Below are 17,224 nucleotides of genomic sequence, written 5' to 3'. Positions count from 1 at the left end.
TCTTGAAATTCCTCAAGGAGTGGAAAATTCTTGAGGAGCAGAAAAAAGGACCTGATAGGAATGTATCAACCATCTCTAAGAACAAATTTCCAAATCTTCTGAAAAAAAAAAGTGTGAAACTGAAGGAGGAAAATATCAGGGCTGGATTTGAAAAGTGTGGAATTTTTCCCCTTTGTCGAGACCAAATACTGAGGATGTTGCCAAGAAAAGACAATGAACAAGAAGAAACAGAATAGCAAAAGTCATCTCAGACTGTAAACCGTTCCCTTGTGGATCTTCTCAGGAGCATGAGAGAAGATGAAAAAATTAAATAAGGGAAGAAGAGAGTACGAATAGATGTTTCTGGTAAGAGCTTTGGTTTGTTTTCTGAAAATGACACATTTTCATCAAATCACAACGAAACTCAACCTACCTTTGTATTGTCGGAAGAGGAGAAAGACAACACTCCAGAAGACAACATTCCAGACGATCACGAACTAGATGATGGTTTTCTAAAGCTGGTGATTTTGCTGTGGTAAAATGAGAAGCTAAAACTCGATGAGACTATTCAGCACCCAAGTGCGAAAATGGGAACATGATGCATATGTGGGAGTGTTTTATAAGAGAGCACATAAACAATGAAATTTTCAGAACGAAACTGTTGGGTTTTATTAGGAGTTCGTCAGCACGCTTTAAGTATATGATAACTTTCGGGCCCCTTCGTGGCTAAGCGGTTAGCGTACGCGCCTTTAGCGTGGGAGACCCGGGTTCGATTCCCGGCGGGAGCTCATGTAGTTCTGATTCTACGTTAAAACAATAGGTCCACGTCTCATATAGCCTCGCTGCTGAACGGGACGTAAATCTCAAAATCAACTCAACTCATGATAAGTTTCCCTAATGATTTCAGTGGTTTAAATCTTATTCAAATATCATCAAAACTATATGGTCGTTTATACCTATATTGTGCATTGTATTGTTTTATAAGTTTGTAACTTATGTAATACTGGTCTTACTGAACTAATATCTTGCAGGTATCAAATAAATAGTTCGTTTCAACAAATACGCTGTTTCTTTTTTACCTTTCCAATAGTATAAAAAGAAACCACAATGAAAATAAAGTAATTGTTTCTATTCACCCCATGGGTAGGGGTGAATAGAAATATTAAGAAAAATCAAGGTGAAGAAAAGTGGAGTTGATAAATTAATATGACGTTTACTGAAATTCATTAGCATATTAAGACCTTTCTTTTGGAATAATCTGATACGCGAAATCTTTAACATTACCAGACTTATATTCTCATATAGCCAAAAATGTGTTTCTATTCACCCCATTTGACGGTATCTATCTATCTATCTATATATATATATATATATTGATTTATGTAAATATCGCTCTCCTCTCCCTCCACTATGTGGTTCCGTCAAAGTAACTGATAAAAAACATTCCAGGTACGAACCTCATCTTCCTTGAAAATTTGATCCAGATCGGTTGGGTGGTTCAAGAGCTTAAGAGTCACTAATATAATCACTTTCAATTTTATAATATAAATTTAGATGCATATAATATTATAAAGAAATGTCATATAAAATTATATATTATACGCAGAAAAGACAACAGAAAAGCGAAATAGAGTTGCTGTGAAATACACTATGTAATTACCATTACAATTTTTTTTGAAAAGTACTTGTGTTAATGAATTATAGAAGTGCTGTTCAAATAATGACTGTGAGAATCGAGTTAAATTGTGGAGTGATGAGGTTTTTCACTTGGTTAACAGATATGAGTCATTGTAAGAATGGTATACAAATAAGGATTTATTTTTGGAGCTAGAGTAAATAGTAAACTTTGAAACGAGCGAGTTGTGTTCATTTTAAGTTCATCACTTTCGGATTCTCTTTATTTTTCTTTTTTGTTTGTTTCTAGTAGACGTAACTATTGTTTTAGAAATATATTTTATATCTATTTTTTCAATAAAGTTTTAGTTCACTTAAATCTGAGAAAAACTTAAAACTACTGTTCACCAATGAGAAATTGTCTATCGTGTAACGGGGAAAAACATCAAAAAGATCGAACATACATAACACCAACCGACTGGTTTCATGGAGCTCTGTCCAAGGGCGCTCCCACTGGGGAAGGGGTTCCCCTGGATTCGGACCCCCTGAGAACTTCCTAACATACACTGGTACAGTGGCTGTGGTGGCTCACTGATAGAACGTTCATCTCTGGTGCCTGGGGTTCTTGGTTCGAACTCAGCTCGCGTCAAGTAAGCTTTGTGGTAGACAAACACCGTGTGCATGGATTTTCTTGGGGTTCTCCCAATTTTTTCATTCCACCATTGCATTCATTTCTCATCATCAACATCTCCTTTAGCCTAGCCGTCATAACAGTGGGACGTAAAATTTAAAATTTTCATTTCATTTCAATTCATATATTGGTACACTTTCTCAATTAAAACTATACTTGTGTACCAGGGAAATGATCACTGTAGCATGAAACTTGATCTTACACTTCATCTGTACTCTTATTCTTTTAAAAACAAGCTAGTTCTCTATCTCTTTTTTTGTTTGTTTGTTTGTGTGAAAATATAGGTTTAAGTATTTTATAATTACTTATTGTCTTTCGGGTGCAGAATCATACTCATTCAATACTACATAAACGCAGTGGCTCGTAGTTTTGAACCCTATCCCAACAAAAATTTCTGAGTGTGTGTAAATCATGATGCGAGGTTTGCAGAAAAAGATTTTTTTCTTTTAACGTATAAAATAATTCTGTATAATAACCACATTACCTGGTAAGATTAAACTGATACTTATACATGTTCTTACCAAAAGCTCTTCAACGTGACTAGGGCAACCCAAAAGCATAAAAAGCATAACAAGAGTTTACACTTATGATTGGTACAGTCCACAGCAAAAAACCTGCAACATGAGCATGTAAGTTTACTGTGAAACTACGCCTAACAGTGCAGGGAATCAACATAACGCCTAATCACGCCAGGAGAAACCTCAACGTCCTCCCCTGCACATTTATTTTGGAACAAATGATTTCGTCATTTGAAAATAAACTTACATGCTCATGTTGCAGATTTCTTGCTGCGGACTGTACCTTGAACATGGTTGTGGTTGTCTAAGGGTCCAGAAGAAACTAATTTTAAAAGCATAATAAAGCATGATTTTAGAAAATAAAGCATAAAACGTAATTTGAAATATATAGCACAATTCTTGGAAAATTCTGTTTAACTGCAAGTTTAACATACTATATTAATATTTTTTAAAACCAACATTTACAATGCAAAATCATTGAGAGGATAACAATGCAACAATGAAAAGCTTATTTCTATTTCTGTAAAGTTTTCGGTGTAATCCTTTGATGTGGAGAAAAGAAAAAGGAAAAGAAGAAAGAAACTTTCCACCAACAATGAATAGCAGCACAGAAGAATTGCACATTACATTGTTATGAGTACCTCTTGAACTTGAGCACTTTCTGTACTTTTTGCTGGCATCTTTTACTTTTACTTTGTGCATATATGCACCTCTGAGGCACACACAAGTGATAAAAAAAGACTGACTCGAGTAAAGCATATCTCTTTATAAGTGCATTAAGTAGAAAGTTCATTAAATATGGAAGAAACTTGTTGCATAAAATATTAATAAATAGATCAAGATTTCGAATATTTAATGTATAGTAAATATTATAAATTATACACGATTAATGTAAAACAATAATTGAAATTAACAATAAAGCATAATTTGGAAAAAATAAATCATAATTCAACTAAAAATAAATCGTAATGTGGGTTGCTCTAATTATGACATTAGTAAGACGACATTAAATAGTATGGTTAACGAAGTGTAACCCAAAACTTTGACTGACTTCTAAACTTTAATTTTTGTGAAACTCTTCCATCGAGAAAGATAAATAAAAGATGAAGGAAACGAGAGTACCCTGAGAAAACCCGGGACAGGATGTTGTCCGCCTGGCCGGGAATCAAGCCAAGAACCCCACCACCAGAGATAAGAGCTCTATTACTGAGCCACCGTGCCCCCTATGTACAAATTGAGATGCATATATTGCGTATAAGATAACCTGACACCAATGGCATGACGCACACACGTCACACGCGTGATGTGGTGATCTGTATATTGCGAGTTGAACTAGCGAAGAAAACATTTACCATTATTAAGTCGGAGTTCGCAATCAGATCCTGATGCTAAAGGCGAAGTTTTGCTTTGTTCCTTGGTGAACAGGAAACTTAAATCATCATTTGAGTATATTCTGTGGGAAAGGAAAATCTGCGGATAGTACTAAACGGAGATAAATCATTTTTCAATGAATCGAAACCAGTTTGCTGAAATACATAGGATTATCCAACAACCCATTGACTTAAATTTATGTAACGTCCAAAATCCGATCGCGGCAGAAGAGAAATTTGCATATGGAACACGGGAAACTGTATCTCAAGTACAACGACACACTACTGTGAATAGACTCTAGTAGTCCTGTATAGCGCCATGCTTCCAATTAATGTCGTTCTATTTAAATTTAAATCCTGTAAGTTTCCAAAGAGCACGCTGCCCTGTTGTGTCACTCATGCGTCGACTCACAAGCGCTATATGCGTTTCAATTTGTACCTAGCCTAAGGGTAGATACGAGGTATGTTCAAAAAGTTCCGAACCTATTATTGATTTAGAAATCCGAAACACTAATCCCCTTCAAAGTAGTCTTCTTGGTAACGCACACACTTCTCCTAGCGCTCCCGCCGTTGTTGGAGACACTCCTGGAACGCAGTTTTTGGAAAAAAGGTAAGCAACCGCACCGTCGCATCCCGCACGATGTCTTTTCTTCACTCTAAAATCGGGTCCGTTTTAGTGAAATTTTCAGCTGGGGAAATAACCAAAAGTCACGCAGAATCATGTCGGGGGAGTAGGAAACTTTATTATTGTGTCTAGCGATGAAAGCCTGAATTAAATTTCTCGGACACTCTCCTAAATGCCCAAATTCTCCTTCAAAATTGAATGCACCACTCCGACTGAACGGTTTCCGCTTGGGCTTTTGGTAAAATTTGATGCATTATCGCTGCCCAACTTTTACTGCCATTTTACCTCCCTTCCAAAAAAAAAAAAAAAAAACTGAAATTGGACGACTGTTCACTACAAATCTTCACTCGTTTGCCGACTCCCAGTGATAGAGATGCGCACGGAACGAGTCGAGACAGGATTTTCCTGACAAAATTCAAGTCGAGACACGGCTCTTACAATAGAGAAGTATACATTTTTCGAGTCGAGACATCACTTTTACAGCACATTTTCTAGACGAGACAGCCACAAATCTTGTCTCGTGCGCATCCCTACCCAGTGACTGACGTTTTCTGCGGACAGGAAAAAAAAGTTCACGACTACGCATGAGTGTCCCTTATACAGCATCTACACTGAACAAAATCTTCCGCATTTCAATGATTTAGGCGGAAAAAATAAGTTTGAATGCTTTCTGAACACAACTCGTATACATACCCCTAACGGTGATGTACATACTTCTTGTAACAATAAAAAGTACGGGGAAGATTGATTAAACTAAATCACTTTAAGCGGATAATCACTTTTGGAAAATGACTGCATAACTTTGAAATGATTCATTATCAGAGTTTGTATTTTATTGAATACATACAGACAAGTACAATGGAAAAATACATGTCCTTATCCTTATACAAAGATGATAACGTAATTGAAAACAGTAATTGTAAACGAATTTTTGTAAGCAGTCTTGTTCAAAATGTCCCAGCTGTCCCAAACATTCATCTTTACATTTCCTACCAGAACTCTTTACTCTCAAAGACAAAACTCATGACATTATATTCGTCTCTGATTAATAGTCGCTTCTCCACGATGCTTGTTCCATGTCCCCTTCCACTCGACTCCGCTGTTAAAAAAAAAAAAAAAAAAATTGTCTACCGTTGGTAGAGAGAAAGTTTCACAGACAAAAGGAGTGGGAGGAGGTCTGAAGAGTTCGTTGAGGATGGGTTGCAATAAATGATGTTTTCTTCCTGAAAACCCAGCAAAATTAATGAGCAGCAGCGGTCGACGAATTTAGTTGTCATGTGTCACTTGTTGGACGAAACCTAACCACAATTCAACAATGAACGACAAGTGAATATATATATATATATATATATATATATATATATATATATATATATATATATATATATATTCATGAAAAACCATTAGTTCTCTTGTATCACGATGTTCTTTTGCTGGTTTGCCCGTTTTCTATGTAATTTCTGTTTCCCAAGCAACATGTTTTCTCTGTAGTCTAAAACGGGACAATTTTCATGACTTCACACAGTACACGTAAACTACTGTACAATTATATTATATCATACTGGGTTGCAAATATATATATATATATATATATATATATAAAATTTATTATAGCTTAAATTTGCTTTGTGTTTTTATATGTGTATATAATAAAGCAGTGTAGGAGGAAGATGGAGAAGATAAAATGGACGAAAAAAGTAACAAACAGCGATGTTTTAAAACGGATAGGAGAGAAGAGTACGCTTTTAGAAAGTCATCCTTCGTAGGAAGGCCAATTAGATTGGACACATCTCGCAAAGAAATAGTTTATTTCATACCGCTATAGAAGAAAAGATGGAAGGAAAGTGAGGAATAGGGAGAAGAAGAACACAACTGAACCTATGATTTGAAAAACAGAAGAAAATATTGGGAGTTAAAAGAGGAAGTTGAAGATCGAGAAACATGGAAGAAATATTTCCAAGCCCAAACCTAAAATTATAAGAGGAAAATACTCGTTAGTCGCAGAACCTATCAACAGGCAGAATGTTAATAATAATGATAAAGTATGAAAGGTTTTTGTTTTTGTGAGAAGCCGATCTCTTATTAAAATTTATAGTTCATTTTTATTTCATCTATTATTTATTAACTCAATATTTATTTATTATGTATTCTTTATTAGGCTGCATTAAGTTGTTAATATCTTCTGGATAACAGATAGGATTTGTTATAAGTATAATGTTTAATTTAATGTATGATTTTGATTTTGATAATGAGTGTAAGTTTTGGAGTATCGAAAAACAAGTTTATTTTCTCGAAATCATGCATTATCTATTATACAAATTCAAAATTTTATATGAGTGCAGTGATGCCAATTCCTTCAGAGCCGTTTTCCCTTCACATTCTTCAGACTTTCCCTTTTCCGGACAAAATTTCCCTTCATCCAAACCGTTCAAATACTGTATTTAGTAAACGTATTTTTAATCGTTTTCGGTTCCAACCCCTCACCCCAATCTTATAACCACTTACAAGCAGATACCTGATAACCTTCCTTTGAGCTTACGCAGAATTTGAACTTGATTTGTTGTTTAGGTGTCTAAGGCGTCGCGATAGAAGAGGAAAAAGGATATGGAAACGTGTAGGTCAGGACCTATGTTAAAGGTGCAATCTCTACATTTGCCTGGTGTGACTGAGGAAAAACCCTATAAATACCTCGGTCAGGATGGACAACCTAAATAAATCATAAAAGATATAAAATAAATATGTAAATTTATTTTTTATCCCAGATATCATGATAGACTTAAATATTAATGTAACCTAAGGTACAAAGAAAATATTAAGTATATATTTGTGTATGTACTTAAGAACAACATTCCCATATTTACTTAAACGAATACGAACAGCTACAAAGGAAACTCTAGCCGCTACTGTCTTTGTCTGTACTTGAGGAATGTTCGTAAGCACAATACAAACTAAATCAAAGCTTAGAGATGCGGAATTCTTAAGAATTTATAATTCTGTGCGCACAGTCACCAGATAATTTGTAAACTTACACAAACACACATACACTAATGACCCAGTATTCGCCCAGATATACATATTTACATTCACGACACGCACATTTTCTTCTCTTATATCGATTAATCCTCTTCACAATCAATTTTCTGGTTGGGAAAAACATCCATTATTCTATGCTCTGCTATAACTTTGAAAGAGGAACAATCAATACCATTAGCTTCGAAAGAAGAACGTATACGGCTACTGCGTTTATGACTTCAGAGCTTAGCTTGTTCCTTTTTTAAATTTTACGTCTGTTACAATGCTGAACACGTGCTCAGCTTTCGCATTTGAATGAGGCAATGTTAGTACTAATGATGCCAATTTTGCAAGGTTTGCAAATTGTAGATTGCTTTCAAATTTTTTTTTTTTCATTTGGGAAACATGAAACCACATTTCGTCTGTTGGTTTATTCTTTAGAGCTCTCTTTCCTTCAGCGTTTAATTCATGCCGGAGACGCCTCCATTCTGCAATCAAATCGTTGCCATCAAGGTATTCAGAAAACTGACTTCGAAGATGCCCGATATCTATTGGCTTTTTCTTTGAATAGAGAGCTACATCCACGCTCAAAAATTCTATTTCATTAAACAGTGGCGAATCAAGTGGAAGCCGTGCTTGTATCTCTGTTGCAGAATCAATGTAAAAATTAAGACAACAAAGCCTAATAGCTTTCACACTTTCTTCAGGTAATTCAAGCAAAATATCTTCGCATTCTTGCCCAAGAAATACTTCATTTAACGGCAAAAGATTTCTTGGGTTTGAAACATTTATGTTATATTGGTGTACTAATTCAGCTTGCAAAAAAAATTTGGCCTAGTGTTCGAAATAATTTCCTTGAGATTTCTGCAAGAAATGGAATCAAAACCTTCAGGGATTGAAAAAGAGCATTAAAGGAGTTGAAAAAATTTAGAGCATATTTTAGAAAAAAGAAGTATGCTTTCGTATAAAAATTGTTCAGTTCATTTAAAATAAATTTCCTAACTCTTTAGTTTGTCCTCGAATACAGCTAGTTGGAAGTAATTTTGAAGCACTGACCAATCTTCCAGTAGCCTTACAACGCAATGATAAAGGGATAACCATCTGGTTCCGGACACTTTCAAAATACTTTTTATCTTAATATTCATGTGCTCCTGAAACTTGGCCAACACTGCGCATCGCTTCGAACTTCCTGATATATATGTAAAAATAACGTGAAGCAATTCCTCCTGAGCTCGCGGTAATTTTTCGCATGCCTTGCTAACTAGCGCAGCAGTGACAAATGCACTTTATCATTATTAACTTCGAGCAGTCATTCTTTAACAATGAGGATAACGAATTGTTCGTACCCACCATCACGTTTGCACCATTGCACACCAAGTCGATAATGTTCTTTAGTGGGATGTCTTTCTCCTGCAAACATTGACAGAAAGCGGAATAAATGGCATTAGCTGAAGAATCCTTAGCGTCCAACTTCACTAACTTCAGTAACTAGGTTTGGACCCGGCCATTAAATGCTGAAACGTACCGGTATTGGGCCACACAACGTTTTTTGGCACGAAATATCAGTGCTTTCATCCACGAGAATAGAAAAGGAGACTTGCTTTAAGTTTTCAGCAATCCGTTCTGTTTCGGCCCGGACCAACACATTTTTTACTATCGTAGTACATTTTAACCTTAGCAATTCAGGAGTCATAAAAACATCCTTCAGAAGTGGTACAAGATGGTCAACCACCTGTAAGGCAACATTGTGCTTAGCGAAGAATGCTGCAATTTTAATTTTGCACACTTTTCACGGCTTCAGATGTATTGTTTGGCTTTGATGTTCGCACAAAATCTTTCAACGATTGCATGGAGCGCAAATTTTTCATATTAGATGCATGTTTTTGTCTCCGAGAATGTTTTTCAAGATCACTTTTCCCCCATTTTAGCACAACATTGCAAGCAACACATCGGCACTTCAGATCACAATTCCTCACTGGCTGCAGCCAATTTTGAAATTGCGGGTCTTTCATCCATTCAGGTCTAAATTGTTTAATAGGGATGCGCACGAGACGAATCGAGACAGGATTTTCCTGACAAAATTCGAGTCGAGACATGGCACTTCCAATAGAGAAATATACATTTTTCGAGTCGAGACATCACTTTTACAGCACATTTTCGAGACGAGACAGCCACAAATCTTGTCTCGTGCGCATCCCTATTGTTTAAACTGCTTATAAGAAACTTTCTCTCCGCGGAGAGTTCATTTCTTTTTGTCTGTTTTTTCACTGGAGTCCCTGGATATTCACGCGAACGACTGCCGTCTTCCATTCTGTTACCACTTAACAGTATGATATGTTGGTGATATAACAGTTCAGATCGTTTTAACACTTGTAAGAAACGTAAGCCAGAGCTACGGACTAAATTACAAACGCACCAACACAACACATCCCGAACACGAATCCAAACAAAACTGTTATAATAGTTGGAATGATAATTTAATTGAGAAATATTTCATCTTATTGCATTGCATTTAATTCAACAATGGGAAGGTTAATTTTGATAAAAGATTTTATATAAGCATTGTTGTAATGTTTCGAATTTAACTGAATATGTAGATCGATGTGTAATATTGGTAAATATTAACGAAGGCAAAGCAAGATAAATTGTGAAAATTTATGTGAAATATGTGCAACGGATTATGTTTGCAAGAAATAGGATGTTGAATTTATACTGAATTTTAATGAGATTAATCAGATACGTAAATACATTCAATCTATAAATGATTGAAGGGAGGTTCAAATATCCCTGCAATATTGAGAGATTACAAGCGATTTTCCTTTTTCCCTTTTCTCCAAAATTTCCCTGCACCAAGGGAAATTTCCCTTCAATTACACTGATATATAAATTTTGATCAAGGTCGTGCTTATGTTAGTTTTTCGTCGGTTTCTTAATTATTTGCACCCGCTGAACGCGAGTATGACCGTTATTTTCCCGTAATGTCAAAATTTGTGATGATATAAGTGTATCAGATTTTATTGAAACAGTAACATATTATACAATTATAACTTATAGGAACATTGAACTACAAGCATAACCCAAACATTGTAGTCGTGCTTCTGTTGATTTTTCATTGGTTTCTTAATGATTTGTAGCCACTGAACACGAGTATGGCAGTTATTTTCCCGTAATGTCAAAATTTGTGATGATATAAGCATATCAGATTTTACTGAAATGGTATAATATTACCAAGATATAATATTGATGAACATTGCCTATACATACTAAGGTGCTGCCAGCTATGACCTTACATTGGTTGGACTGATCTACTGAACCTTTTAATTGGACAAGGTAGTTGTGAACAGCTAATATCTATTGTGGTTGTGATTGAAATTGTTTTAGCTTTGTGTAGTGAAGATAAAATAATAAAAAAAAAAGTCTGTGAGTGAGTTTGTAAAGGGAACCAGGATTAAACCTAGTGTGTGATTTATATTCAGTTTCTAAATTTTAACCTTTTTTTGTTTTTGGTGTGTGTGTGTGTGTGTGTGTGTGGTGTGGTGTGGTGTGGTCTGATAATCTTGGTGAGTATTGGTCGCCCACATGGGAAATGACCCTGATTCCTATTATATTTAAATTTGATATTATTTGTATTTGGTATTGTAACCTAATTCGGATCAATCTATGGAGTCAAAATTTGAATTATTAATTTTCTCTAAAATTATCAAATGAATGAGTGAATATAATAATAATGTGCTTTCACCTTCCGACATTTAAACCGTGATCGAATGGAACAATTTCTTAAAGGAATCGGTTCGTTAGTTATTGTTATATATATATATATATATATATATATATATATATATATATATATATATATATATATATATATATATGTAATTTGTTGTAATAAATTTATATGTCTATTGAAACTGATTCGTTACAAATTTACAAACTCTGTAATCCTTTATTCTAAGTCTCAATTCCGCAACCACTTGAAAATGGAGTGTACTTGTCGTTCCTTTGACATGATTGCTGCAGGTATCTTCTGTTACACTCGTAACCGAAGGTAAGAAAACACGTATGGAAATTATTTTTGTCTTCAAACAACACGATTCGAATATGCTTCTCATCTTCTATCAATCACGACAGTCGTGAAATAGGCTTAAACAGTGCTGTGACTTAATGGTGAAAAATTGTAGACATCGGAACTCCCTTCACAGAAATAGTGAGAACCTTACTTATCGGGCCCTTCCGAAAAGCTGGTAGATATTTACATATGATATGAACAAAATTAGAGTGAGTTCACTTACCACAACAATATCCTCTCACTTTTTTTTTTTTTTTTTTTTTTGTAAATAACAAATGACTAATCGCGATGTTGCCGCAACTTGAATGTTGAATTTTCTGTGCAATATTCAAAGTAATATTATACTATTGCAGGATATTCACTTGTTAAACGTTACAAGTTTGTCGCCAGAGATGATGTGTGTGCTATTACAGTGATTTTGAAAACAGTATCTCCTACTAATCACGTATTCTGTTTGACAGTCGCCAGCTTTCCTTAATAGCTCCTAAACAATCTTTACGAATAAAAAGAAAAGTGTTCGATCAGCAAGCCAAGTTATACTTTCTCGGCTTAATGGAAGTAGGCCTATCTGCCTAATTTGCCCTATTTAAACCTTCAGAGGCAGATGTGGTTTATAAACATTATCATTATGATTAATGTGAATTATAAACATTATTTGTACTTATTTCTATCACATAGATCATTCAATTCCCAATTATAGGTTTGGACATTCATTTTTTTGTTTCTAAAGGACCCTTGTTCGCTTCTGAACTCTTTAGCGATGGATGTTGCTTATAAACACACATACAATTGTTCCGTTAAAGACAGGTGTGGTATATAAACACACGATTAGAATGTAAGGACGGGTGTGGTTTATAAGCACAATTTGCGTTTAATTTGTCAAATATGTCATTCAATACTCAATGATAGGCTAGGAAGGCTCTTAGGCGTCTTTTTTGTTTCTAAAGGAAGACTGGTAACCACCTCTAAAGCCTTTAGAGACGGATGTGGCACATAAACATACATTTAATCATTCCATTAAAGACGGATGTGGCATATAAACACAAGATCAGGATGGTGAGGACGGATGTGGTTTATAAGCCTCATTTCCGTTTAATTTTGTAAAATAATTCTTTCAATTCCCAATTATAGGCTGATGTCTATTATTATCATTATAGATATTCTGCCATTATTGCCAGGTCATTTGCTGGAACTGAGAGGCTTCCATGGTCCACAATCTTCTGCTAACCAGCGTTCATTTTTTCGTCTTGAAGGAAGACTAATAGCCACCCCTAAACGGTTAACATCTTCATAACATGGCGACCTATACCACTTAATGTTGACAAACATTATTTTGTCAGTGTATAATCTGCTCAAACATGTTGTGGTACATAAACTAAGAATCACCCCGTACTTAATGGAAGCTTCTAGGCATTAAAATATAAAATAACACTTTATGTCCATGAATATATTGCTGTGGTTAGTACTTTTTTTTTCTTGAAATCCCAAAACCTTTAACGTTTAAATCCTCTATGAAGTACAGTCTTGATTTCTGCAGCAGTTATTTTCGCCAATAAACAACACAAGAAAAATACACCACGAACATTAAAATCCAAGCTACTTAGCGAGAGGATTATTTGCTCCCGGAAATTCAAGAACCAAATCCCTTACTCAACAACCTTCGGTCCTTTCGCATCGTGGTTTTTCGTTTATCCTATCTATATAAACAGACGCATTCACGTATAACCATTCTCTGTGTGTTTTCATTTCGCCGTACTAAAACACAGGATAGGTTAATATTCAATTCCGTGTAGTACCGGGCGTGTTTAACTTTAAAACGCTTTGTATCTAATATTCAATACGATGCGATTATAAGGGGGATAATAAGCCTACGCTTGAGCATGATTTATCGATTTCGTCCAATCCAGTGCTCGTAAAATGGAAGAAAAGCAACGGCAAATAGAATACATAATGAGAAACGATTAATAGCTCTACGGTTCATGCAGGTGGCTGCATAAACTATCTTTTAATGTCACTGTATTTGTAGTAAGGAATGTGGAATACATTAGTTGTTAATGTTACGAAAGAATATTTACCGTATTTTTTAAAGTGATATTTGTTATTATTTTTAATTACAACATTTAATACTATTTATTAACGTTTAACGAAACACTAAAACTTACAAAAATGAATCAAACCAATCTATAGATCTCATAATGTTGAATATAATTATATGGGTAGGAATAAATTTCTCATCTGTAGTTTTCGAGTAAATACAGAAAAATTGTTGTTGTATGACAGGCTCGCCATCTACGAGGGGAGTACAAAAAAACGGACTTTTGTCCTAAAAATGAATTTATTAAGTTTTTTTTTTTTTTTTTTTTTTTTTTTTTACAAAATACTTCCAATGTCCTTCAAAGTAATCTCCATTGGATGCGATGTAATTCCCCAGTCTTCTTTCTCAGTCTTTCAAGCATCTTTGGAAATTTTCAACTTTGATATCGTCTAGTCCCCTCTTCTAAGTTCTTTTTACACCCTCCACATCATCAGAAACCCTCCCTTTTAGACCTTTTTCATTCTCGGGAATAGAAGGAAAGTCTATCTATAACTGTCTTCTGGTAAGAATATAATTTGATAATGATTTTGCAGGGCACTTTTAATACTGATACTGTGTGTATAATCGAGAAATATATATTTGTGGTAAATTTCATTGGAAAAGAATTATAAATACGAAAATTAGAATGAGTAAAAACAAAATGTTGATGAATGGACAAGAAAGTTTTATTTTCGTTTTATTGTTCCTATGTAGTGCTCTTTTGACATGAAATTTTCCACATACATGTCTTCGCCGATTATACATATAACAACATAATAAGAAATACCGGGCGAATTTGTTATCAAATTATATTCCTACAAAAACTTTTTTTATAGACATGCGACAATAATTTTGGACATGAGTGTACATTCTATGCGAATTCAGAACTTAAGGGTAAACAATCGATTAAATGTCTCATATGTAGATGGCACACGTTGAAGAAAGGTAGCAACACAATTAGCAATAGTCTACATTAAACTTGTATTACTATTGTGCTAGTGAAGAGTTCACAAAACAATAACGTTTTATTTTCTTGCTTTGAGTCCCATTGATAATAATCATCGGTGGTTTCCTGGACTGAATATAAATTTCTCACTCAGTTGTTCACATAAGAGTTCAGCATAACAAGTCTTCTAATTCTTGGAGACAACATCCTATTTCACTGTGAAAAATGTTAGTTAAGCAAGACATAATTCTTTCATTACAAAGTAAGTAACATTATTCTTTCAATGTAACTCCGAAGTGTTCCCATTTGGAAAACATTATTCCTATTATCGTTATACATTGTAACGAAATATTTTTCTTTTCGTATTCACATAAACTTCCATATGACATAATACGAAAAATTAATTATTTCGAATCTTGTTAGGCGATCCTGGAATATGAAAATAACGTGTTATAGATTCTGGCATATCAATAACATATGTTAGAAGATCCTGGGATGTCACAGGGACAGAATTATCTCGGGTGGAATACATGCAATATCCGCGGGAAACTTACATTAAACAGATTGTTATTACATCCATCTGGCCTTTAGCATATACGTGTATATATATATATATATATATATATATATATATATATATATATATATATTCACATTGCATAGAGAAAATATAGTATCGAAATAACATTTCCATGAATTATAAACAAAATACCACTTACCTGACATTCGTATGTGCCATTGTCTCTTCGTTGTACATACTTAATTTGCAATGTCCAATTGTCGCCTCCTTCGGCGTGTATGACTTGGAAGCGCTCATCATTGGTATATGTAAACATCCCCGACGTTAAAATGTGCCAATCTCTTCTTCGTACCCAGGATACCTAACAACAATAAAGATAAACATACGCTGGGAAAACGTCCTAGTGACATGACAGAATAGAGATAGATAAATCCTAACAGTAATGCTATTTTCAAGCTTTCGCTAACACTTCTGTCTCTTCATGTGTTTCAGCTTAAGTGAAGACAATGTGAGTGTAATAGTAATTTTGTATCGGTTTCCATAGTATATTAATTAGTAATTACAAAGAAATAGTGGTAAATAATAATGGAGTCAAAAAAACTAAAAAGTATTGCCTTTTGCAAAATGTATTGATTTTAGGAAACTTTTGTAAAAATACACAGTGTATTTACAGCATAGCTAACAAAACATCTTAGGCCTTACGTACAGTCATTTTGACGAATGATTAGCACCATACTAAGGGCTTTACTATGATTTCTACTATGATAGAATCTGTAAGTTAGAAGACCTAACACTAGGTTCTTACTGCAACTGTTTGTCGAGCACAGCAAGAGAAGTTAATACATTTTAACTCAGAACAGTGGTCTCAGTTTGACTATCACTACTGCAGAGTACAGTGTTGCGGTTACAACAAGTCGGTGTTGGACATTTTTTGATTCTTTTTAATTCATATTTTTAATTTCCTAGTATTGATCCAGATATTTGGTGATATGGATGGCTGGAATTCTGATAATTGGAGTTAAACTGAAGTTTATTTTGTAACATAGAAATTATTCGTTGAAAACAGTCTGTTATCATTAGACTACATATTGACCCTAGATACAATAATCTCATCATAGGTATTCTGCCATTATTGGCAGATTATTTGCTGCAACTAAGAAGCTTCCATGTTCCACGGTCTTCCGCTAACCTCTTCGTCTTCATGTATGATTTTTCTGTTTTGATGTCGTCCATTAATTGTAGTCTCCTTCGCCTCCTCCCTCTCTTTCCTGCCACCAAACCCTCTAGCACGTCTCTCATGATCAGCTCCTTCTTAGCCCATGTCACAATCAGTTTCTCTTCCTCTTCTTGATAATAACTAAAATTGTTCTTTCACCCTCACCATTTCTAAGACACTTTCATTCGTTTTCCGCTGACTCAGCTAATTCTTTCTATTCTTCTCCACACCTACATTCGAAAGCTTCCAGTCGCTATTTCATTATTTTTACACAATGTCCATGTTTCTAACTCATGCAGCACAATACTTTACACAAAGTATTTGGTACTACTCAATATGTAAATAGGAGCGAAATGAATTCAGTTAATATGTGAAAAAATAAATTAGAATATACACATTGCGACAGTTAAAGAATGAGTTCATTTATTTATTTATTTATTGCTATTACACTCACTCGCAAATATGTATTATTAATATTCAATGATTATATTTAGAATTAGATCTAAATCGCCTTTAATCACTTAAATAGTAATGAATATACACCAGTACTTCTCCATTTCAATGCATGATTAAATCAACAATATATATTCTTC

At 34.5% G+C, this 17,224-nt stretch overlaps 1 protein-coding gene across 3 annotated transcripts in view; it reads right to left on the bottom strand.

Moving 5' to 3' along the window:
• The window catches only part of LOC145673054 (muscle M-line assembly protein unc-89-like), a 670,772-nt gene that overhangs the window by 276,354 nt on the left and 377,194 nt on the right, over window positions 1–17,224 (bottom strand). For all 3 annotated transcript variants that reach the window (XR_014128711.1, XM_081742394.1, XM_081742395.1), the window contains exon 5: window positions 15,615–15,776. Coding sequence is in view for 2 of the 3 variants with exons in the window: in XM_081742394.1 (XP_081598520.1) it covers window positions 15,615–15,776 (162 nt within the window). In the remaining variant the exon portion in view is untranslated. The remainder of the gene's footprint in view (window positions 1–15,614; window positions 15,777–17,224) is intronic.

This window comes from Thermobia domestica, chromosome 16 (assembly GCF_964235325.1).
Source record: "Thermobia domestica chromosome 16, izTheDome1.hap1.1, whole genome shotgun sequence".
Taxonomy (NCBI): domain Eukaryota; kingdom Metazoa; phylum Arthropoda; class Insecta; order Zygentoma; family Lepismatidae; genus Thermobia; species Thermobia domestica.
The sequence above is the reverse complement of the archived record's forward strand: the minus strand, read 5'-3'. Positions and strand labels throughout refer to the sequence as shown.